This window comes from Symphalangus syndactylus, chromosome 12 (assembly GCF_028878055.3).
Source record: "Symphalangus syndactylus isolate Jambi chromosome 12, NHGRI_mSymSyn1-v2.1_pri, whole genome shotgun sequence".
Taxonomy (NCBI): Eukaryota; Metazoa; Chordata; class Mammalia; order Primates; family Hylobatidae; genus Symphalangus; species Symphalangus syndactylus.
In genome coordinates this window covers 78915474-78940940 of record NC_072441.2, presented here as the reverse complement: position 1 = coordinate 78940940, position 25467 = coordinate 78915474, and the positions used below count along the sequence as shown (strand labels likewise).

General features: G+C 37.9%; 1 protein-coding gene and 1 non-coding gene across 9 annotated transcripts in view; one reads left to right on the top strand and one right to left on the bottom strand.

The window, feature by feature from the left end:
* LOC134734253 (HORMA domain-containing protein 1) overlaps positions 1–25467 on the top strand; it is an 84369-nt gene that overhangs the window by 14185 nt on the left and 44717 nt on the right. For 5 of the 8 annotated variants that reach the window (XM_063626081.1, XM_063626079.1, XM_063626080.1 and 2 more), the window contains 6 exons: positions 350–606; positions 2863–2929; positions 3013–3089; positions 3810–3893; positions 7014–7085; positions 12947–13141. In XM_063626081.1, coding sequence (XP_063482151.1) covers positions 350–606; positions 2863–2929; positions 3013–3089; positions 3810–3893; positions 7014–7085; positions 12947–13141 — 752 coding nt within the window. Of the gene's footprint in view, positions 1–349; positions 607–2862; positions 2930–3012; positions 3090–3809; positions 3894–7013; positions 7086–9071; positions 9367–12946; positions 13142–25467 lie in introns of those variants that run through there. The other 3 variants (XM_063626086.1, XM_063626085.1, XM_063626082.1) reach the window with 2 other exon arrangements.
* Positions 5228–5334, bottom strand: LOC134734954 (U6 spliceosomal RNA). Its single transcript, XR_010117822.1, has one exon. It is a non-coding gene; the product is annotated as a U6 spliceosomal RNA (small nuclear RNA).

The window sequence follows — 25467 nt, the reverse complement described above, 5'->3', positions numbered from 1 at the left end:
GTATTTACTATGTGCCAGTTCTGTTCTCAACATTTTACAACACTTTATTTTATTCCCACAATGACCCTATGAAGTAGGTACTATTATTTTCACCATTTGACAGATGAGAAAATCAAATCAGGGATGATGAATAATTTACTCAAGGTCACAGACAGTCAAGTGAAGAAAACAAAGCTTACCTTTAGGGAATAAAATGGGGACTTGGACATAGTAGGAGAGTAATTCTTATGTTTTACCTTATGCCCTTATATACTATTTGAAATACCTGCAATCTGCATGTGTTTTTATAATAATAATAATATTTTCTTTAATTTCATGAACAGCACAGTTTACACTTACTTTTTTGCAGTTACACCCCCAGATTACCAGCCTCCCGGTTTTAAGGATGGTGATTGTGAAGGAGTTATATTTGAAGGGGAGCCTATGTATTTAAATGTGGGAGAAGTCTCAACACCTTTTCACATCTTCAAAGTAAAAGTGACCACTGAGAGAGAACGAATGGAAAATATTGATTCAACTATACTATCACCAAAACAAATAAAAACACCATTTCAAAAAATCCTGAGGGACAAAGATGTAGAAGATGAACAGGAGCATTATACAAGTGTAGGTGTAATTCAAGAGTTATAAAGAACAATAATAACAAATGTTTGACTCAATTCTGAAGATTTTTCATAGCTCCCATTAACATTTGTGTAAATTCTGTATTATAATCATAAACTCAAGGTTGAAAGGGACCTTAAAGTCTAGGCCTATGGTTTTAAAACTTTTTACTTAGCCCAAACAACACTGTACTGGAACTTAAAAGCACAACTATTCTGGTCGAAGCAGGGAACGTTCCTGGAGGCTCTGCCACTCCCTATGTCACTTACCTTCATAGTGGACTCTGAGGAAACCCCTAGGACTCTAGGGCATAATTTGAAAAGCATTGCACTAGTCTAACTCCCGGCTAATGATGGAATCTTTTCTACAGCATCCCTAAGTGTTCAGGTAGCCTGTGCTTGAATTTCTCTAGGGCCTGGAAAGTCACTGCTCTGAAGCAGCCTGGAAGTTCCTGGAAGTCAGGAAAAGTGTCTCACTCAACTTTTTAATCATCCCGTGCGTAGCACTTGGATTTCTAGTTAGTGCGTCCTAAGTATTAGTCGAGTGAATGGATGAATAGAAGTATAAAAGAGTTTTTTTGTTGCCTCACTTCCAGCAAATGTGAAAGTCATTATTGCTTTAATCTTTCAAGCATTAACATTATATTCTTTAATCTCACCTCTCTTGTATTCTCTGTCTCAATTTATTCTAAATTATGACTACAGTACTTATGTACAGATTCACTATTCTGATTAGGCTGTCTGACCACATCTTTACACATGGAAAATTCAATCAATTTTCAACCAATTCAGTCAAAGAAAAAAACTTTTTTCTAAGACCTAAATCCCAGTCTTGCTTTATAACAAATATGGCTGAGGTGTCTGTAGCATTCTTTAAAATATTTAAATCTCTTTCACATGTATCACAAAGGGAACAATAATTGTAATGTAGACATTAAGCCTGTTGCAATTTCTACCATAACACGACTGAGCTTATCCTTCAATAACTCCCTGAAGAGTTTTTGTTTATTACTTATATATATACAAGGATATATATATACATACGTATATGTGTTTTTTTGTTTTGTTTTTTTTTTTTTTTTTGAGACAGAGTTTCGCTCTTGTTGCCCAGGCTGGAATGCAATGGCACGATCTCAGCTCACAGCAACCTCCTCCTCCCAGGTTCAAGCGATTCTCCTGCCTCAGCTTCCCAAGTAGCTGGGATTATAGGCATGTGCCACCATGCCTGACTAATTTTGTATTTTTAGTAGAGACAGGGTTTATCCATGTTGGTCAGGCTAGTCTCGAACTCTCGACCTCAGGTGATCCGCCCACCTCTGCCTCCCAAAGTGCTGGGATTACAGGCATGAGCCACCACACCTGGCTGAAAGTTGTATATTTTTATCATTTGTCCTTAAAGCAACCCTGCAAAATAAAGAAAAATAGTGTTTTATACTTTATTTGGATTAATAAATTGCCTTTTGATAGTAATTCTAGGAGCACTTGTATTTCTAGCAAGCATAAGGTAGTTGTAGGTTTTTGGGGTTTTCTGGTTTGTTTGTTTTGTTTTGTTTTGTTTTTTGAGACAGAGTCTTGCTCTGTTGCCCAGGCTGGAGTGCAGTGGCAGATCTTGGTTCACTGCAACCTCTAGCCTCCTGGGTTCAAGGTATTCTCCTGCCTCAGCCTCCTGAGTAGCTGGGATTACAAGCGTGTGCCAGCACGCCGGGCTAATTTTTGTATTTTTGGTAGAGACAGGATTTCACCATGTTAGCCAGGCTGGTCTCCATCTCCTGACCCCAAGTGATCTGCCCACCTCAGCCTCCCAAAGTGCTGGGATTACAGGCATAAGCCATTGTGCCGGGCCTGGGTTTTTTCGTTTGTTTCTTTTTTAGTCAGGGTCTCGTTCTGTCTCCCAGGCTGGAGCGCAGTGGGATGATTACGGCTACTGCAGCCTCAAACTTCTGGGCTCAAGCGATCCTCTCACCTCAGCCTCAGGTGACAGAAACATGCCACCACACCTGGCTAATTTTTAAAATTTTTTCATAGAGACGAGGTCTCATCATATTGTCCAGGCTAATCTGTAACTACTAGTCTCAAGCAATCCTCCCTCCATGGCCTTCAAAAGTGCTAGGAATACAAGCATGAGCCACCATGCCCGGCCAGTAGTTTTATATTGTATTTAGCCTTCACATGAAACAAATTTGTCCATAAATGCTTTCTGCTCAGTTGTTTTAATTCCTTCTTGAAATGTGTCAATTTTTTTCTTCACATAATTATGTAGGATGATTTGGACATTGAAACTAAAATGGAAGAACAGGAAAAAAACCCTGCATCTTCTGAACTTGGCGGTAAGAAGTTAATGAAAATGTACATTAACTCACTTCCAACTCAATTTTATACCTGTGTAACTTTTTTTTTCTTTTTTTTACAGAACCAAGTTTAGTTTGTGAGGAGGATGAAATTATGAGGTCTAAAGAAAGTCCAGATCTTTCCATTTCTCATTCTCGGGTATAAACTTGATAGTCCCATCTCACTTTTGTTTTGTTCACAGGACAGTTGCTTATATGCTATTTTTTTATTTTTCAGATTTTCTTATTCCAGGTCTTTTAGAATAAAATTCAATATTTAGAATGCTTGTTATTAACTAAATCTGGAAATTATATGTTGATGAATTTTGAGTATATTACTGGTGGATTTCTTTAGTAATAAACCTAAATACTATTGGTAGAATCTGAGAATTTCAGAGCTAGATAGAATCTTATGCAGTTATTTATGCCGCCCTGCTTTGTATTTATAAGTGGAATATATAATACATTTGTGTTGCCTTGAAGAATACATGTTTTATTTTGCTTTTCAAATATAGTAAAATCCTGAAATAAGAGATTTAGGTAATATGAACTTGGAAATAATGTGATTGATGATTGATTGTCTTCCCCTGCCCAGCCCATTTCTCAAATAAATAGACTAAATTTCTTGTCTTCTGGAAGGGTGGTGCCTGGTGATCATTTGGTACTTTCTCAGTTCAGTGGTTGGCCAATTATGTAAAGTATCAGTTTCACTATCTTTACTTTTGTGCTTTTTGTACAGTATGAACCAATTCAGAATTATTGGTTTTAACTTGACAAGACCCTAAATTTTATGTGGTTAAATTTTTGGACCCCATTTATTGTGTTATGAAAAGGTTTTATTATACTAAGTTATATTTTTTGTAATTATTTTCTTTTTTAGGTTGAGCAGTTAGTCAATAAAACATCTGAACTTGATATGTCTGAAAGCAAAACAAGAAGTGGAAAAGTCTTTCAGAATAAAATGGTAAATATCTCTTTAGGTTTGTTTTCCATTGTAACCTTGTAAATCTCCCCCATATATGAGTTTAATATTTCATTTATTAGACCAATATTTACTAAGTACCTATTATGTGTCAGGTACTTTACTAGGTGCTTAGGATATAACCTGAATAACACATAGTTCTTGGTCTTAGCTAAAGTTTAGTAACTGGAAATAAACAAGCAATCATATAGAGCCATTATAGAAGTCTGAATAGGCTACACAGGCACAAAGAAAGGAATGGTTAATTTTACTGAAGGTATATTAAAGAGAGGGATCCAGGAAAGGTTTTGGGAAGAACTGATACTATCATCCAGACTCCTAGAGAAATTTCCTAGAATGCCAGAATGTTCCCATGCTTGATCTTTTTTTTCTTTTTAAATTTCATTTAATTTAAGTTCCAAGATACATGTGCAGGACGTGCAGGTTTGTTACATAGGTAAACATGTGCCATAGTGATTTGCGGCACCTATCAATCTATTACCTAGGTATTAAGCCCCACATGCATTAGCTATTTATCCTAATGCTCTCCCTCCTTCCAACTCCCTGACAGGCCCCAGTGCGTATTGTTCCCCTCTTTGTGTCCATGTGTTCTCACTGTTTAGCTACCACTTATAAGCGAGAACATGTGGTGTTTGGTTTTCTGTTCCTGTGTTAGTTTGCTGAGGATAATGGCTTCCAGCTCCATCCATGTCCCTGCAAAGGACATGATTTCATTTCTTTTTATGGCTGCATATTTTCTTTATCCAGTCTATCACTGATGGGCTTGTGGGTTGATTCTGTCTTTGCTATTGTGAATAGTGGTGCAGTGAACATACGGGTGCATGTATCTTTGTAATAGAATGATTTATATTCCTCTGGGTATATACCTAGTAATGGGATTACTGGGTGAAATGGTATTTCTGGTTCTAGGTCTTTGAAGAATCACCACACTGTCTTCCACAATGGTTGAACTAATTTACATTCCAACCAACAGTGTAAAAGTGTTCCTATTTCTCCATCGCCTCACCAGCATCTGTTGTTTCTTAACTTTTAATAATCACCATTCTGACTGGCATGAGATGGTATCTCATTGTGGTTTTGATTTGCATTTCTCTAATGATCAGTGATGTTGAGTGTTTTTCATACGTTTGTTGGCCACATAAATGTCTTCTTTTGAGAAGTGTCTGTTCATGTCCTTTACCCACTTTTTAATGGGGTTGTTTGTTTTTTTCTTGTAAATTTGTGTAAGTTCCTTATAGATTCTGGATATTAGACCTTTGTCAGATGGATAGATTGCAGAAATTTTCTCCCATTCTGTAGGTTCTCTTTTCACTCTGAAAAATATGGAATGCTTCATGAATTTGCATGTCATCCTTGTGCAAGGGACATGCTAATCTTCTCTATATCGTTCTAATTTTAGTATATGTGCTGCTGAAGTGAGCACCATGCTCAATCTTATAAATTGAGTATCTTGTTAATAAGACATTACAAATTAATCTTTTGTATATATCTTGTATAAAACGAATCTCATATTCCTAAGGGAAAAAAATCACTGTTTATTTTAGCTTTTGGTATGAATTATACTACATCAAAATTCATATTTGATTTTAGACCTTTAAGTTACTCTCAAAGGTTCATTGGGGTGAAGAAAAAGCATTCTGTAAAATACATAAAATATCCAAAGTTTAGGAAATAAATAGCTCACTCTGTTAGTGGTGTGCTAGAACATTTCTTCCCAACTCCTCACTCAGAAATATCATGTTGGTAGCTTAAATTGGACATGTTGGTAGTATTCACAGCACAGAAATCAGCAAATGCCTCAAGGTTTGTTTCTCTCCTAGAGCTGGTTATTAAACATTTATCAGAACACTACTTATTATAGTGCCATTTTTAAGTGTCTTCCCCCACCCCTATTCTCAATGGGAAGTTAGAACTGGCAGAAGGCAGCATTCAGATGAGTATCTCATGAAAGCAAGAGATAAAGGAATGTCAAGATTTACTACTTCTAGAAGCAAAATGTTCATCCTAGCCAGTTTATATGTAGGATGGATAACCTTTACTAGGTTATAGGGATAGAGACCAGCATTTTAAAAATTATTAAGCAAGATCTCCTTGTAATGTAACATTAAGAAGCTTTGGGGACATAAATTTATTTCTGAAATTGCACATGTTTTTGGATATGAACTCTGAGCCAGTGTACTCCTGATTTTGAGAATTATTACTGAATTGTGGTTAGAAAAGGGCAAGAAATGAAAATATTCATTATTATATATACTAAGGAATTATCATTGGAAAGCTCATTTCAAGCATCAGAAAAGAAGTATGTCCTTTTAGAGAATAGTTATATGACACCTAATCATTAGTCATTTTCCAATATTCATTTTAATAACTATATATACAGCAATATTCACAATAGCCAAAAGATGGGAAAAACCTAAATATACATCAACAGATGAATGGATAAAAAAATGTGGTATATTCATACATTTGAATATCAGCCATAAAAATAATGAAGTGCCAATACATGCTACAACTTAGGTGAATCTTGAAAACATGCTAATTAAAGGAAGTTACTCACAAAAGTCCACAATTGTATTATTCCATTCATTTGAAAGTCAGAACTGGGAAAGTTACTGAGACAGTCTTAAGGCTGGTGGGAGGATGGCAGAATAAGAGAGTGATAGCTAAGGTATATGGGATTTGTTTTTGGGGTGATGAAAGTGATCTAAAATTGATTGTAGTGATGGTTGTACAACTCTGTGAACATACTGAAAATCATTGAATTGTACACTTATAAATGGGTGAATCATATAGTATCTAAATTATATCTCAATAAAGCTGTTTTTTAAAAAAATTGTATATCCAGTGGGGCACTGTAGCTCATTCCTGTAATCCCAGCACTTTGGCAGGCTGAGGCAGGAGGATCGCTTGAGGCCAGAAGTTTCAGGCTGCAGTGAGCCATGATGGTGCCACTGCATTCCAGCCTGGGTGACAGAGGGAGACCCTGTCCCTAAAAAGTAAATAAATAAATAAATATTGCATATCATTGCATAAGATTGAAAAATCAAGTGGTGGCTGTTCTTTGAGAAATAACCAATTAGTAATTATTCTGTCTTTGTGGAGGCAAATGGAAATCAACCAGTAAAATCTTCCAAAGAAAATCGGAAGAGAAGTCAACAAGAATCTGGGAGAATAGTAAGTCTTATGGTAATGTATAGTTTGAATACAATGGCAAGGATCAGAATATCATTACTACAGATTAAATTTAAAATGATGAATTTGATGTCTTTCGATGTACCTGAGAGTTCTGATATTCAAATTTTTTTTTTTTTTTTTTTTTTGAGACGGAGTCTTGCTCTGTCGCCCAGGCTGGAGTGCAGTGGCGCAATCTCGGCTCACTGCAAGCTTTGCCTCCCGGGTTCACGCCATTCTCCTGCCTCAGCCTCTCCGAGTAGCTGGGACTACAGGCGCCCGCCACCACGCCCAGCTAATTTTTTGTATTTTTAGTAGAGACGGGGTTTCACTGTGGTCTCGATCTCCTGACCTCGTGATCTGCCCTCCTCGGCCTCCCAAAGTGCTGGGATTACAAGCGTGAACCACCGCGCCCAGCCCAAATTTTGTTTAAATATATTTTGTTCTAAAAATCGAGGTGATTTTGAAATAAGATGCCCTATGTTGGTTTATTAGTTTTTTCCATGTAAACATCTCCTGTCTCATTCCATGAGTGATTTAAAGTAATTGGAGGAATTTATAATAATCTGTCACTGCTGGGCGCAGTGGCTCATGCCTGTAATCCCAGCACTTTGGGAGGCTGAGGCAGGTGGATCACGAGGTCAAGAGATCGAGACCATCCTGGCCAATATGGTGAAACCCTGTCTCTACCAAAAATACAAAAAAAAAAAAAAAAAAATAGCTGGGCGTGGTGGTGCATGCCTGTGGTCCCAGCTACTCGGGAGGGTGAGGCAGGAGAATCGCTTGAACCCGGGAGGTGGAGGTTGCAGTGAGCCGAGATCGCGCCACTGTAGTACAGCCTGGCGACAGACCAAGACTCCATCTTAAAAAAAAAAAAAAAAAAATCAGTGCCAGGAAAAATATAAGAGAATATAGACGGAGAAAGTGACAGTACAAGAATGCTAAGGCCATTTTGTTTATATAGAACTGAAATTGGGCCACAAATTTGATCTGAGCTTTCTAGAGACCAAAACTGAAGTAGAAGGAGGATAATTTACTAAATACATGGGTTCCCTAAAAATATAGGGTCTCCTCCTAGTACCTCTGGAGAAAAAAATCTTTTCCTGACTTAAACCCTATAGTTGTTTCATATTTAGAACCTTATTTTACCAAATCAGATAATGTATTTGCCATTTCTGAGATAATTATTCATATTTTTCCAACTAGATATTTTAGTATTATTAGTAGGTTAGAATTAGACAACTGAAAACCTAAGACTATTTTTAAAACTCAAATGTTAACGACTCAAGAGTACAAAAGCAACATATGATTTAAATCTTACATGATTCCAAAGTAGAATGTTTTTCTATTTGTAGTTCATTTTTAAATCTTTTTTCCTTTCTTATTGCTCTGAAATATTTGGCTATTTTGAGGACATAATGTTAAATCTATCTTCTCACTTCTACAGCAACCCTACTGAAGATTATACATTTTGCAAGTACATACTTTCAGCAGCCATTGGAAGATGTTAATAATAAATTTTACTCTACTTTTAAGAAACCCAGATATATAGGCCGGGCGCGGTGGCTCACGCTTGTAATCCCAGCACTTTGGGAGGCCGAGGAGGGCAGATCACGAGGTCAGGAGATCGAGACCACGGTGAAACCGCGTCTCTACTAAAAATACAAAAAAATTAGCCGGGCGTGGTGGCGGGCGCCTGTAGTCCCAGCTACTCGGAGAGGCTGAGGCAGGAGAATGGCGTGAACCCGGGAGGCGGAGCTTGCAGTGAGCCGAGATCGCGCTGCTGCACTCCAGCCTGGGTGACAGAGCGAGACTCCGTCTCAAAAAAAAAAAAAAAAAAAAAAAAAGAAACCAGATATAGTTATGCTAGGTATACTAGGCATAAATTTTTTAAAAAAGAAGAGAAATCTCAGATACATGAAAAAATCTACAATTAAAGACATTTAAACAGGAAAGTATCTATTCTTAGTAGTTGTTTTCTTTTGACAGGTCCTCCATCACTTTGATTCTTCTAGTCAAGAGTCAGTGCCAAAAAGGAGAAAGTTTAGTGAACCAAAGGAACATATATAAAAATTATTTTTGTTCTGCAGGCTTGCAGAGTTCTTCTCAACATTTAAACTGAAGGACCCTATATTATATTTCCCTAACCCTGAAGATGTATATTTAGTTTAAAGCAGTTTGTACACTAAAATTAAGTTCTTGGCTGACTGTCATATTGTAGTCCTTAATCTTGAGATAAATCCAATAGAACTTTTGAATAAAAGCAAAAGTACAAATGTCATAATTGATTCTGTAATAAGTAAAATTTCAAAATTGATTTTGTTCATTACCTACTTAATATTTCCTTTAACTATATACTAACTGTTAAGGCCCTCTAATGCCATTTTTCTAAACAGTAATGTTTACTTTGGTATTAAAATTTGGAATGGATTCACTTTTTACTTATGTTAAAATTATACCATTTAACTGGCTCTTTTGTCATTGTGCTGTTATTAAAACAATGTTCTTCAATATTTTGATATAATGTATTAACATTTTAATATATAATGTACAATTTAAAAATTGGTGCTTTACCTTTACTATACTTTATTACAGGACAAAAAGACTGATTTTTAAAGTATGGCATTTTTTGCAGCATAAATAAAATATTGTTCAGTATGTAGGCCCTTTCATCGCTTCTAGTTTTTATTTAAGTAGCAGGAAATATGGCTCCATTCATTTGAAAGGCTGGTAGGAGAATGGGAGGATAGGGAATACCAATTTTTAGATGATTTCGGTAGCTATTACTTTGCAAGAAGAGTTGAGCACACTTTCTAGAATTTTTGAGTGGTAGTATGAAAAATGCTGTGCTTTTAATGAGAAACCTGGGAGCTAGTTCCAGCCTTGCCTGCTTTATTTGCTTTAGAAAAAAGGAAGACTTAAAACTTGGTCTGTTTGCCTCTTGTAGTTTCAGCAGCCATATTCCAAAAACTTACACATCCGTGGGTTTGTCAGTAATAAGCGCTATAGGGAATGCTGAAGGTATGCGATGGCAGAAATTTATTCATCCTGTTTAAGGTAAACCATATAAACGCACACAAACTGAGCCAGATCTTGTTTTTCTGGAACAGTCAAGTCAAGGATAAACTGACTGTCAGAAACAACCAATGTAAAAATATTTATTTATTCTTAGCTGTATTGCTTGGATCCCAACACATCTCACTTAATTGTCCCAGTATACGCTACTACAGCAACACACCTGCTACACTTTAATTGACCAACAGAAACCTTTCGAGATTGGCAGCCCATGTTAGCTCACTCAGCGCTTTGATTGGCTGGTTTAATGGGGGTGGGGAGCGCAGCCCTCTTTCCTTTCTTCCACCAAGGTTCCTTCATTGGATTGACCAGCTGTCAGGTTGAAAGCAAACCTGCCTCCGTTTGGTGGTGTTTGTCTGGATCGCAACAGAATAGCTGGGGGAGAGCCTCCCCCTGTGAGCTCCGATTGGCGGGACTCAACCTTGGTGATTTCTGATTGGCCCAATGAAGAAACACCAAGGTAGGTTGCCTAGTGATCCTGAGGAAGCTGATGTGTTATTCCTTCTCTGCATCGAAGGATCAGGAAGTTTGTGCTCTCTGCGTGGCCAAGTTTTTCACCTACTAGGACGGGGGTGGGGTGGGGGGAACAGGTATCCTTCTAAAATACAGCACAAGCTACAGCCTGCGTCCAGCCATAACCCAGAAGTAACATCAGGTAAGCAACGAGAAAATTACATTTCCTAACGTCCCTTCCCCCCACCAAAAAAAAACTCTATTTTTTAAAATTATTATTTTATGGGAGGAAAAAGTTTTTATTCATTTGGGCCATTTGTTTTCTTTCAAGTAGGATTTTTAACTAGTAAATGTCCAGAAGAAACTAATTTCTCAAAGAAACCGCCCCCCCCGTCCCCCCCGCCCCTCGAAGGTTTAAAGTTTCTTGGATTGGTTTAGGAAATAGTTCCTATTCACAGTGTCAGATAGGTTTAGTGCCCTTAAGCATTTATTTCATGGTTCTCTTCCTCCTTCACTTTTCTTCCCACCTCCCGTACCAAATTATATTTGAAATATACCCTTGTACAAAAAACCTTTTGTAGCTCACTTCATTTGTATTTCTATTTTAAATGTTCACATGCACTTCTGAGTATTCATTTTAATCAGTATAAATTTATCGAGCAATTACAATGTTAAAGACACTGCTAGTTACTATGGAGAATATATAAACCCAAGAAGACAATATCCCTGTTCTTAAGAAGTTTACAGTTCAGAGACAGCTATACCAAGAGAAAGACTATAATAAATACTTTAAAGGAAGTGAGTATAAATAAAGCTCTGTGAAAGTACAGCTGAGGGAATGGCCATGAGACATATAGGTAATAGAAAAGAGGAAGTCACTTAAAGGCCTTCACAAGGCCTTTAAAGAATGGGTAGAATGCAGAGAGGAAGAGAAAAGAGTGAGGACCCCAGCAAGTACAGAGGAGCAGAAGCAGAAAGAAAGCATGAGACATTTTTGAGAAAAAGTCTGGCAACACTAATTATTAGGAGTAATGGGAAATATTGCTAAAGGAGTAGAAACGAGTCCAGTCATAGCAACTCTTAAATACCATTATTTTGATCTTGAAAAAGATACTCCTTTATATAATTGCTGATTTAAAATGTTGTATATTATCTTAAAAAGTGATACCTAGATTTATTTGAAATAAAGTATGCTAACTATAAACTTTATCACAAATGATTTAGTGCGGTTTCTTTTGACCGTAGTACATAGAATAAAAGATATGTTCTTCAATTTTTTTAAAAAAAATTGAGAAAATTTGTTAATCTTTCAACACTCTCTTGCCAGTAATTTTTGTTTGCAGCTCCTTGCATATTTGCAAGATATGGCTAGCTAGGACTAGAGCTGCTAAGTTTAGTGACTGTGGAATTACTACACATGATTTTCTGAATGTTATTGTCTAGACTTGTGATCTCCAAAGTGAGTACGTGAAATGAGTCATTAGGGTATGGGAAGGAAATCCAGAACATGTATTTCTATTTAGGTTTTTGTATTCTTTTTTACTTTCTATTTTTTGTGTATGTTTTATAATGTAGTACCATTGAATGTTTATAGAAATTAGATACAAATTATTATATGCATTTTGGGGCTGGATGCTCACAATTTTTTGTTGTTCCATCTTACTTAACTTGGGATCCATTTTGTGAAAGAGGAGTGACAATGGTGGACATTCACTCCTTCTTTATAGATTATGCAGAAAAAATCAGCAGGCTTGGCCGGGCCTGAGTGCTCATGCCTGTAATCCTAGCACTTTGGGAGGCCCAGGCAGGCAGATCACTTGAGGTCAGGAGTTCAAGACCAGCCTGGCCAACATGGTGAAACCCCGTCTCTACTAAAAATACAAAAATTAGCCAGACATGGTGGTACACACCTGTAATCCCAACTACTCAAGAGGCTGAGGCACAAGAATCACTTGAACCTGGGAAGCGGAGGTTGCAGTGAGCCAACATTGCACCACTGCACTCCAGCCTGGGCAACAGAGCAAGACTCCCTCTCGAGAAAAAATAAGAAGAAGAAAAAAAGAAGTCACCAGGCTTGAAAGATGATCATTTCTACTGGACTTTAGAATTACTCATTTGATCTTTTGTCAGTGCCATCTGTGAAGTCCAAGCTATTGTACTTTGGAAAAGATACTGTATTACCCAACCATTTTTTTCTGGTCATTACTCCTTCCTTTCTTTCTATATTTAAATTTGTAAATATTTCCTATTTGTATGATGTTTAGTATGCATGTACGAATATATGATTTATTTACATAAGCATACATATGGATTTTTTTTTTCACCACTCCCTCCAGAAACAGGTTAGAATGACAACTTTAACTCACCGGGCCCGTCGCACTGAAGTAAGCAAGAACTCTGAAAAGAAGATAGAAAGTGAGGAAGACAGTAATTGGGAGAAAAGTCCAGACAATGAAGATTCTGGAGACTCTAAGGATATCCGCCTTACTCTTATGGAAGAAGTATTGCTTCTGGGACTAAAAGATAAAGAGGTAATGCAGTTAGGTTTGCTAGGCTATCTCAAAGACTATTAAATATTGGAACGTTTTAGGAAGTAATCTAATGGAATATATTTAATAGTAAATTGGTCTTAGAATTGTGCTCCAACCATCTGGAAGATGGAGGAGTTGGAACAGTGACCGATACTTGGAAGGTAAAAATCCAGAGGTAGAATTATGTGAAGTGTATTTAATTACAAAATTACTCCAAAATTTTAGAAGATACAGGAGAGAAGGATATAGTACAAAGTTTTGTACTTGTAGTTTCCCAAGTCAGATTAAAGGCAAAATAATACCCCTTATTAAAGTAAGAATGAGGGCCCACACATCGAAGTCTTCTTCAGCTTTGAGGAGAAATAGTCTTTTACATGAAAAGACAAGGAACATGTGTGATTACAGAAATAAACAATTGGTAGGTTTCTTATAGCAGAAATAATTTTTTATTTTCCTCTCTGCATCTTTATAAGTCAAATATCAACAATTTGATCGGGTGCGGGGGCTCACGCCTGTAATCCCAGCACTTTGGGGAGCCGAGGTGAGTGAATCACTTGAGGCCAGGAGTTCAAGACTAGCCTGGCCAACATGGTGAAACCCTGTCTCTACTAAAAATACAAAAATTAGCCATGTGTGATGGCGGGTGCCTGTAATCCCAGGTACTCGGGAGGCTGAGGCAGGAGAATCGCTTGAACCTGGGAGGCGGAGGTTGCAATAAGCCAAGATTGCACCACTGCACTCCAGCCTGGATGACAGAGTGAGACCCTGTCTCAAAAAAAAAAAAAAAAAAAATATATATATATATATATGTATATATATACACACACACACACACACAAACAATTGAGGATTATTTTAATTTTTGAAAATTTTTAAAAATAATTTTAGCTTTTCCCTTTTTTCCCTAAATGTCTCCTTATTTAATGGAACATTTATTTTATAGTACAGTTAGTCTTAAGGTACTGAGTCTTGTGATATAACCAGAAATTTTCCTGGCTTCTCTACTACTAGTATACATCATCATCCTTCATTTGTAACTTTTTACTGTGTTTTCTCTTCACACTATTCCCTCATGAAGAAGTTACTAAGGTAACATTTTAAGCAATCTGCTTTCTTTCCAGGAAAGCCTTAGTAAATAACCGCCCTCACACCACCCCCCACCTCCCTCCCCCCTCCCCCCCCGCCCGCCCACCGCCTGCAAAAAAAGAAAGACATATTTTTTACTGGCCTCAGTTTTGAAAACATACAAAATTAGAATGTTATTTTAGATTTTAAAAGTACTAAATCTGGCTTTGATAATTATCCTTAGCTAGAAGTGAATGGGCTGCATACAAGTAGTAACACCTCTTCTTTTCTACATCAATTCTTCGACTTGGGAATACCATTGTTTAGATTTTGCCTTTCATTTATTTACTATTTTCCTTTTTACTTTTTTTCTTGTTAAATTACCAACTTGAACAAAATTTACAGACCAGTTATAGTCTGTGTATTGTTAAAACTAATACTAGAGACATGCTTATGTGTACCTGGCCAAGATGTAGGTATATCAGAAATTCTTGCCCGGAAATATATTTTCCTGTTTGCTGAGAAGTTGATGAGGCTTCAGTTTTATAAAAGGCAAATAAACGAAAAGGCAAAACCAGCTCTCCAAGAGAATGTCAGAATAGGACTGAAGATTAGGTAGTATAAATACTCTTTGAGACGTTTACACATTACCTAGGAAACAGTCATTGTATAAAAAGAGGATATAGAACTAAAAGCCATTTGGTTTGTTTTAGCTTTGAATAGGAATGATTAATTTCCCGCTGACCTTATGCACTGGAATTTTTGCTTTTGGGTCTGTCTTCATGTGTTTATAATGGTTAATATAAATTTTAGGAAATAGAATAAAAAATAAAGCAGCTCATTAAGAGCTATGGCCATGGTGAGTACTTAACATATCGGTGAGATACTGTACACAATAAGCAGATGGCTGGATGCAATGGCTAATTCCTGTAATTCTAACACTTGGGAGGCCAAGGTGAGAAGATTGCTTGGGCCCAGGAGTTCAAGACCAGCCTGGGCAACATGGTGAGACCCCATCTCTACAAAAAATTTAAAACAAAAAAATTAGCTGGGCATGGTGGCACATGCCTGTAGTTCTAGCTATTCAGGAGGCTGAGTCAAGAGGATTGCTTGAGCCTGGGAGGTCGAGGCTTCAGTGAACCGAGATTGTGCCACTGCACTCCAGCCTGAACAACAGAGCAAGGCCTCAAAAAATAAATAAATAAGAGCACATAACAATTAACCACCTTTTGAATTGCTCTAATTTTATTTTTGAGGATAGTTAACAAATATTAACTTTCATTTGGCTCAGGAAGAATAAAAGACAATAAATCCTTAGGTGTAAATCAATAGAAGAGGTCAAACCTTGTGATTTATTTTAATAGTAGTAATTACAAAAGGCCAGTTACATAACTATCTCTAAAAATATTAAATTGATTCCCAACTGTACTTATTTTTTTCTTATTTCTCAAACTATCAATAGATTCATTTAATCAATATTTAATGTGATTGAGGACACCCATTATGTGCTTAGGATTATGCTAAATATTAATACTAAGGTAAATATAAAATAGTATAGTATATGGTCCCTGCCTTCAAGAAACTTGCATTCTAGCTGGAGAGACAAAAAGATACATACTTTTTAAAAGTTAAGTAACCCAAAGGTCCATCAACAGCAGAATGGATAAACATGAATCATCAAAAAAAAAAAAAGAATCATCCATTTGTTTAAATGAGTATAAATATGTTTTCTATACAGAATGAAAATGAACATTGTTATACAACATGTATATTTCTCACATTACGTTCAATAAAAAAAGCCAAACACAAAAATATACTGTATGATTCCATTTATATGAAACTCAAAAAACTATTGTATTTGAGGTTGCATATTTAGGTGATACAATTATAAACAAAATCAAGCCAGGAATTACTATAGTTTTTAGAATAGTGATTATCTTTTTGTAAGGGATAGGGGAAGGAAAAGGGTGTTAGTAATTAGGAAGGAAAATGAAGAGGATTTCTAGATAGTAACAATTTTCTGTTTCTGGACCTAGAGGAAGTTTCATAGTTTTGTTTTTGTTTTTAAGACAGTCTCGCTCTGTCACCCAGCTTGGAGTATAGTGGCACCATCTTGGCTCACTGCAACCTCCGCCTCCCAGGTTCAAGCAATTCTCCTGTCTCAATCTCCTGAGTAGCTGGGATTACAGGCGCCCGTCACCATGCCTGGCTAATTTTTGTATTTTTAGTAGAAATGGGGTTTCACCATATTGGTCAGGCTGGTCTTGAACTCTTGACCTCTCAGGTGACCTGCCCACCTTGGCCTCCCAAAGTGCTGGAATTATAGGTGTGGCCTCCCAAAGTGCTGGGATTACAGGTGTCAGCTACTGCTCCCGGCCTTTTTTATTTATTTATTTATTTTTGATACGGAGTCTTGCTCTGTCCCTCCTGGCTAATTTTTGTGTTCTTAGTAGGGAAGGGTTTTCACCATGTTATCCAGGCTAGTCTTGAACTCCTGATCTCAAGTGATCCACCCGCCTTGGCCTCTCAAAGTGCTGGGATTACAAGCATGAGCCACTGCACCTGGGCCATAGATCTTCACTTTGGAATAATTAAGCTTTTTACTTTTGTTTTGTTTATTCTTCTGTATGTACGTTATATTTCACAATGCAAAATATTTTTTTTAAAGTAAACAACAATAAAAAGCAAGTTTTTGCATGTTAGAATGAGCCAAGGGAGTTAGAGAGAGGAGAAACCGTCATGAGATAGAGTAATCCAGGGAAGAATAGAAAAAGGCAGTAAAACAAGCCATACCTTTAAAAATGGGAGGATTAACATGAATGGAGAAAAGGAAACACGTTCTGGATGAGGGAACCTGAGTGAGCAAAGGTATCATGAGCTTGATGAGTTTGGGAGATAACTGTGAGTAGGCCAGTATGACTGAAGTAGGTGGAGAACAATGGGATTCAAAATCAGTAAATTCGATTTGGACCAGATTATAGATTTTGTTACCAGGCAGAGACTTTTAGACTCTTTCCTTTAGGGAAAAGAGAATCAGCCTAATGAAAACAGCAAAGCCCATTTAATTTTTGTGTCCAAATTAAGGACTTAATGACATTTTTATGTTCTTTGTGAGCATATGTTTTAATATGTATATAATTGCTTGTTTTTATTTACATGGTTTGAGATTTATGACAAGTCAAAAAAAGAAAAAATCCTAAATGTTAAATTTTGTGTCCCAAACTCCCAAACTTTTACTGGAGAGTTCCCTAAGATCCTCTGTTTAGAACCCAGTATTATCATTTTTTTAGAAACTATGTCTCTTTCAAGCAGGCACGGTGGCTCCTGTCTGTAATCCCAGCACTTTGGGAGACAGAAGGATTGCCTGAGGCCAGGAATTCTAGACCAACCTGGGCAACATAGTGAGACCTCATCTCCACAAAAAATATAAAAATTAGCCTAGCACGGTGTCACGAACCTGTAGTTTCAGCTACTTGGGAGACTGAGGCGAGAGGATTGCTTGAGCCCAGGAGTTCAAGGCTGGAGTGAGCTATGATTGTGCCACTGTACTCCAACCTGGGTGACAGAGTGAGACCCCGTCTTAAAAGAAAAACAAAAATTCTTCTGAGGGGTAACTACCACAGACTGGTTTTAAAACATTAAGCATCTGGCCAGACGCAGTGGCTCACATCTATAATCCCTGCACTTTGGGAGGTTTGAGGCCAGGAGTTCGAGACCAGCCTGGCCAACATGGCAAAACCCCATCTCTACTAAAGGAAAAAAAAAAAATTAGCTGGGCGTGGTGGCATGCACCTCTAATCCTAGCTATGCTGATGGGAGAATCTCTTGAACCCAAGAGGCAGAGGCTGCAATGAGCCAAGATCACACTACTGCACTGTAGCCTGGGTGACAGAGTAAGACTGCCTCAAAAAATATAAACTAATTAAATTAAATATTAAGCATCATTGTCTTATGAAAATAATCAAGAAATTTAAATATAATTTGAAGAGTGTAACCTTTCAAGCACAGTTAAAATTAGATACTATCTCAGTTCAATAACATTGACCTCAACTGAGAAAGTAAACATTGAGCACAAGCCTGACCAAAATAAAATAGGTTTATCTCCTGCTGAAATCAGGAAACTGCTTATTTGTTATTATTGCCTTTGGTAAGAGTTTTGATATAGATTATTAACTCAAGAATAGTGTTTTAATTGACTTGCTAATGTATAAAACTTTTCATTTATTAGAATCGTTTATTAAGTTACCTGTAAGGGGAGTGAGCTTATTACTGCTTTTGACTCCTAGTGATCTTTTCATTTCTCATCTATTTAATTTGTGGATAATGTTTTTCAACCATCCTCTCTTTCTTGGAAAGCTTTCTCCTAGTAATGGCATTTATTGAATACTTACTACTTACTGTGAAAGAAAAGCTTTTCGTCATATTTCTCATGTCACTGTAGTAAAAATTGGCAAGAAGTATTATCCATTGGAAATATGGAAATACATTTTCACTTATTTGTTTGACCACCAAAAATTTTATTGAATGCCTTGTGTGTCATAGAAAGAGAGAACAAAAACAATTGTCCCTGTTTTTGAGGTCAATTTATGGTTTAGTGGCATAGGGATGGTTGGAGATGCTGGGAGTAGAAGCCAGAAAGTCAGCAGAGCATTTCAGAACAATGTGATATGTGTATAAGTGTGTTCTGAGTAGGAAGGAAACACAGAGGAAAAGCACGTAAATCAGATGGGTGGTGGGAAGGAGCAGTAGGAGAGGGAAGCAGAAGAGATGTTGGGAAAGACTTACAGGAGGTGATAACTCTTTTTTTTGTTGTTGTTTGTTTGTTTGAGATGGAATCTTGTTCTGTCACCCAGGCTGCAATGCAGTGGCGTGATCTTGGCTCACTGCAACCTCCACCTCCCAGGTTCAAGCGATTCTGCTTCCTCAGCCTCTCGAGTAGCTGGTATTACATGCACCTGCCACCATCCCCGGCTAATTTTTGTATGTTTGCAGAGACGGGGTTTCACCATGTTGGCCAGGCTGGGGTCGAATTCCTGACCTCAGGTGATCCAACCACCTCGGCCTCCCAAAGTGCTGGGATTACAGGCGTGAGCCACCGCGCCCCACCGGGAGGTAATAACTCTTAGCTGGAATAAGAGTGAGTTAGTCTGTAAAGAGACAGGTTCTAGGAAAAAAGAACATCAACTGGATGTTCGTAATAATTTCAGTGATTTGCAACTGGAATAACCACAGATGTCTGAAAGCATCCCATCTCCTTTTAATGAACTCCAGTGTTTTAAAACTGAAGTATCAGAGCTGAACATCCAGTTACTTGCTTTATTAAGTTTTCTAAAATTGTGAAATACAGTGTATCCAGAAAATTGTATAAAGCACATATATACAGTTTAACAAGTAGTTTGAAAGCCAACAGTCATGTAATCACCAATAGAACAATATCAGCATCCTGGAAGGCTTCTCTTTTGCCTGCCCCTAATCACATGCTGCCCACCTCCCTGTAGTTTTGACATGTATGTGTATCCCTAAACAATATATTTTAGTTTTGCCTGTTTTTAAACTCCATTTTATCGGGTTAATATTTTAGTGTATTCTTTTGATCAATATAATGTTTGTGAGATTTATCCACGTTGTATGGATAATAATTTAATCCAGTTCATCCTGATTAATATTTCATTATGTGAATATGCCACACTATTCATTCTATGGGTTAATGCACATTCAAGAGTTCATTATAAACAGTGCTGCTAAAATTCTCCTGGTACTTGTCAGTTATCTTTTTTCAAACAATCTACTATTATCCACTATACGTATGGGAATTATACGTATGAAATTCATATGTATTTTTAATTATAAAGTATGTTAATGCTATGCTTTTTCAAGCTGCTGATGATCCTCCATCAAGTATAGTTCATCTTTATTAGCAATAGGAGATTAGAAGTAAAAGCTTCTCTAAAGCTGGTAAAAAAAAAATTCACTAATCAAAAAGTTTTTTTTTGTTTTTTTTGAGACAGAGTTTTGCTCTTGTTACCCAAGCTAGAGTGCAGTGGCACGATCTTGGCTCACTGCAACCTCTGTTCAATTCTCCTGTGTCAGCCTCCCAAGTAGCTGGGATTACAGGCATGCACCACCACGCCCAGATAATTTTTTGTATTTTTAGTAGAAACGGGGTTTCACCACGTTAGCCAGGCTGGTGTCGAGCTCCTGACCTCAGGTGATCCGCCCGCCTCGGCCTCCCAAAGTGCTGGGATTACAGATGTGAGCCACCGCGCCCAGCCTGAAAAGGTTTTTAAAATCAGTCACAGTCAGTCAGTGTCCAACTTGTCGATTATTGGCTATGAATGAAGAAAATTGCTCTCCTTAAAAAGTGACTCAATCCTAAAACATTTTATTATAATTAAAATATTCATAGCAGGCTGAGCAAAGAACAAGACCTTGTCTTAAAAAAAAAAAATTAAAAGTCTAATTTAAGTTACTACCTGGTCTTTCCTTTTAGTTTCCTTATCGTGCAAAATGAACAATAAGTCTCCCAGTAGTTATTGCGATTGTGAATAGGACAACTGTATCAGAAGGGCTTGTTTGTCAGGTTTTTTTCTTTAAACATAAGCTGTTAAAAAAAATTAACTTTTATTTTTTATTATATCCAGGCATATTAACCCCAAATAACTATTTACTATTGGTATAAAAGGAAATAAACTGGAAGACCAAAGACCTGTTTTAATAGTAGGAAAATATAGCCTAAGCTATTTCATTAAGATCTTCTCCCTAATTCTCCCAATCCCCAAATGCACACAGTACTCTTCCAAAATATAAAATATCTAGTATTGATATTGAGACAAAGCTGCCCACTTGAATTTGGGATTTTGGCTGTAACCACTGTGCCTATAAACTTGCTGTCAGATATTTCATCACTTTTGCCTCCATATTTTGTTTGTATAATTTATTTTCAAAACATTTTGTACTTTGTATTGTTTAATCCTGCAAGGCAGGTATCATTCTCTTTATAGGAGTCAAAGTTAAATGATCATTTGGGCAATAAATTGTGGAATTTACATTCAAACTGACTGGAACTGGGCATAGTGTTTCACTGCCTGTATTCCCAGCAGTTTGGGAGGCCAAAATGGGAGGATTACTTGAGGCCAGGAGTTCAAGACAAGCCAGGGCAACAAAATGAGACCCAATCTCTACAAAAAAATGAAAACAACCCTGCATGAACCTATAGTCCCAGCTACTCAGGAGGCTGAGGTGAGAGGATCACTTGAGCCCAGGAGTTCGAAGCTGCAGTGAGCTATGATCACACCACTGTGCTCCAGCCTGGGCCACAGGGCAAGATCCTGTCTCAAAACAGAAAAAACAAAACAAAAACAAATATCTGACTTTGCAGTTTAAAAAGGACATGCTGGCTAGGTGCGGTAGCTCACGCCTGTCATCCTAGCACTTTGGGAGGCCGAGGCAGGCGGATCATGAGGTCAGGAATTCAAGACCAGCCTGGCCAATATGGTGAAACCCCATCTTTACTAAAAATTAGCCGGGTGTGGTGGCGCGCACCTATAATCTCAGCTACTCGGGAGGCTGAGGCAGGAAAATTGCTTGAACCAGGGAGGTAGAGGTTGCAGTGAGCCAAGATTGTGCCACTGCACTCTAGCCTGGGCAACAGAGCAAGACTCTGTCTCAAAAAAAAAAAAAAAAAAAAAAAAGACATGCTTACAAAGCAAGTTTCACATGTTTCTCTGTATTTCTTCCTGAAATAAAGAGAATTGTTCAGGATCATTAACTGTTTAGTGTGACTCAAATAATTTCACCTCCTTGAGTAGATTCATATGGATTTTATTTTTTATATTTTTATTTTTATTTCTTGAGACAGACTCTCATTCTGTTGCCCAGGCTAGAGTGCAGTGGTGCGATCTCAGCCCACTGCAACCTCCACCTCGTGGGTTCAAGCAATTCTCTTGCCTCAGCCTCTACGTAGCTAGGACTATAAGGTACATGCCACCACGCCTGGCTAATTTTTTATTTTTAGTAGAGACAGGGTTTCACCATGTTGGCCAGGCTAGTCTCAAACTCCTGACCTCAAGTGATCCACCTGCTTCAGCTTCCCAAAGTGCTGGGATTACAGGTGTAAGCCACTGCATCTGGCCAGATTCATATGGATTTTAATTTATGCCTCCTATTAAGATAAAAGATTATTGTGTTTTGCAATAATATTTGGCATATGAGTTATTTTTCAGGTCTTATCCATATATTTCTTATTCAAATGTTTAATACCAGCAAAGCTCACTCCTGGAAAAAGATTTTCGGATCCTATAAAAAACATTAACCAGGCATCAATAATGTCAGAAAAAGGGAAAATACTACTGTAAGGAATTCTGAATGATTTTATTTTATTAGTTTTATTTTTACTTCAAATTTTCCATTCCATTGCCTCAAATATTAAGGAAGAAATAGGAAAATTCTGTACATTATTTTTCTCTTCTCCTTTTTCAAACAAGATATTCTAGTCATAAAGGGTGACAAGTCCAAGTAAGAAGTTTGAATAACCCAGCTGGCAAAAGGAAGATATGTTTAAAGAAGAAGTAAATAATGTTTAATTATAATTATCATAGTATCACCGGGCACGGTGGCTCACGCCTGTAATCCCAGCACTTTGGGAGGCTGAGGCAGATGGATCACCTGAGGTCAGGAATTCGAGACCAGCCTGGCCAACATGGTGAAAACGCATCTCTACTAATAATACAAAAATCAGCTGGGTGTGGTGGTGCATGCCTGTAATCCCAGCTACTTGGGAGGCTGTGGCAGGAGAATTGCTTAAACCCAGGAGGTGGAGTTTGCAGTGAGCTGAGATCGCGCCATTGCACTACAGTCTGGGCAACAAGAGTGAAACTCTGTCTCCAAAAAAAAATAAAAATAAAAATAATCACATCAGAAGGTCTAATGTACAAATAGTCATTATTTTTCTTGTCAGTTCACTCTTCAGCTATAGATTAGAACCCATGTCACATATGTTCCTTATGGAAGGAGGGAGAGACTATTATACCAAAAAGAGATAAATATGAGTAAGCAAATAGTTATTTTTTTCTTGCATCTTAAAGCTTAAAACCAAGGCTGGGCATCGTGGCTCACGCCTGTAATCTCAGCACTTTGGGAGGCTGAGGCAGGAGGATTGCTTGAGCCCAGGAGTTTGAAACTAGCCTAGGCAACATAGTGAGACCCTGTCTCTAAAAATAAATAAAACATTAAAAAAGCTTAAGATGCCGGGCGCGGTGGCTCACGCTTGTAATCCCAGCACTTTGGGAGGCCGAGGCGGGTGGATCACGAGGTCAGGAGATCGAGACCACAGTGAAACCCCGTCTCTACTAAAAATACAAAAAATTAGCCGGGCGTGGTGGCGGGCGCCTGTAGTCCCAGCTACTCGGAGAGGCTGAGGCAGGAGAATGGCGTGAACCCGGGAGGCGGAGCTTGCAGTGAGCCGAGACTGTGCCACTGCACTCCAGCCTGGGTGACAGAGCGAGACTCCGTCTCAAAAAAAAAAAAAAAAAAAAAAAAAAAGCTTAAGACTAAATGAATAGACAAGCCTCTTTCAGATTTTTTTGTGAGGGTAGGATTATATTAGTTTGCTAAAGATGTCATGCTAAAATACCACAGACTTGGTGGCTTAAATGACAGAAATTAATTTTCTCACAGTTCTAGGGATTAGAAGTCCAAGATCAAGATTGATGGGTTTGCTTTCTTCTGAGACTTCTCACCTTGCCCTGCAGACTTCTTGCTGTGTCCTCTATGCAAATGCCTTCCTGGTGTCTCTGCCTGTTCAAATTTCCTCCTCTCAAAAGAACACCAGTCAGATTGGTTTAGGACCCACTGTAACACCCTTATTTTAACTTAATCACCTCTTCTAAAAGCCCTATTTCCAAAGACAGGTGTATTCTGAGGTACTGGGGGTTATAACTTCAACATATGAAATTTGAGGGGACACAATTCAGCTCATAACAATGATTTAGAAAGGTTTTAGAAAAAATAGGTTATGAAGATAATCGCATAGTTATTTATGTACATCCGCCCGAAGGGCAGCTCACTCTCAGGAAGTATCATTAAATTGTCTAATGATGTGATTTTTTTTCTTCAGCTCAAGTCAGCCAACATTTATTATATTATCTTTTTTTTTTTTTTTTTTTTTTTTTTTGAGACAGAGTCTTGCTCTGTCACCCAAGCTGGAGTGCAGCAGCGTGATCTTAGCTCGCTGCCTCCGCCTCCTGGGTTCAAGCACTTCTCGTACCTCAGCCTCCCGAGTAGCTGGTATTACAGGCTCCCACCACCAAGCCCAGCTAATTGCTTTTTTTTTTTTTTTTTTTGAGACAGAGTCTTTCTCTGTCGCCCAGGCTGGAGTGCAGTGGCGCGATCTCGGCTCACTGCAAGCTCCGCCTCCCGGGTTTACGCCATTCTCCTGCCTCAGCCTCCCGAGTAGCTGCGACTACAGGCGCCCGCCACTACGCCCGGCTAATTTTTTATATTTTTAGTAGAGACGGGGTTTCACCATGTTGGCCAGGATGGTCTCGATCTCCTGACCTCCTGATCTGCCCACCTCAGCCTCCCAAAGTGCTGGGATTACAGGCGTGAGCCACCGCGCCAGGCCAATTTTTGTATTTTTAATACCGTTGGAGTTTCACCATGTTGCCCAGGCAGGTCGTGGACTCCTGGCCTCATGTGATCTGCCTGCCTCGGCCTCCCAAAGTGCTGGGACTACAGGCATGAGCCACTGCACCCGGCCTTGAGTACCTCCTTGTTGCAAGGCACTGAGAAAAGTAAGGAAAATATAAAAGTAAGTAAGATGCACTTATCTTCCTACAGAAGCATAGGGATTTGATAGAGGAGAAAAGATATTTATACAATAACCATACAGCTAGACACAGTATGTAAGTACTAGGAGAAAGGTACCAAAAAAGCGCTGTAGGAACATGGAAGAGGAAGAAAGTCCGTGCCAGTTATTCTTTATTTTCTCTGTTTGCCCTTACCTATTCACAGTTGTCCAAGAAGTTTAAGGTAGGAATGGCAAATAGAAAAAAATACTGAATCAAAGGGTTTGAGGTTACTGTATTCTCTTTTTTGTTTTCTTTCTTTACTTAGTTTTTAAAATTTGTCTAAGATATAAAAGTAATTTTATTACTTTTTGATATTTTAAAAGTAAAATACATTTACCCTAAGAAATTCAGACAGAGATCTACATGAGAACACTTTTTTTTGTTTTGTTTTGAGAAAGTCTGTCACCAAGGCTG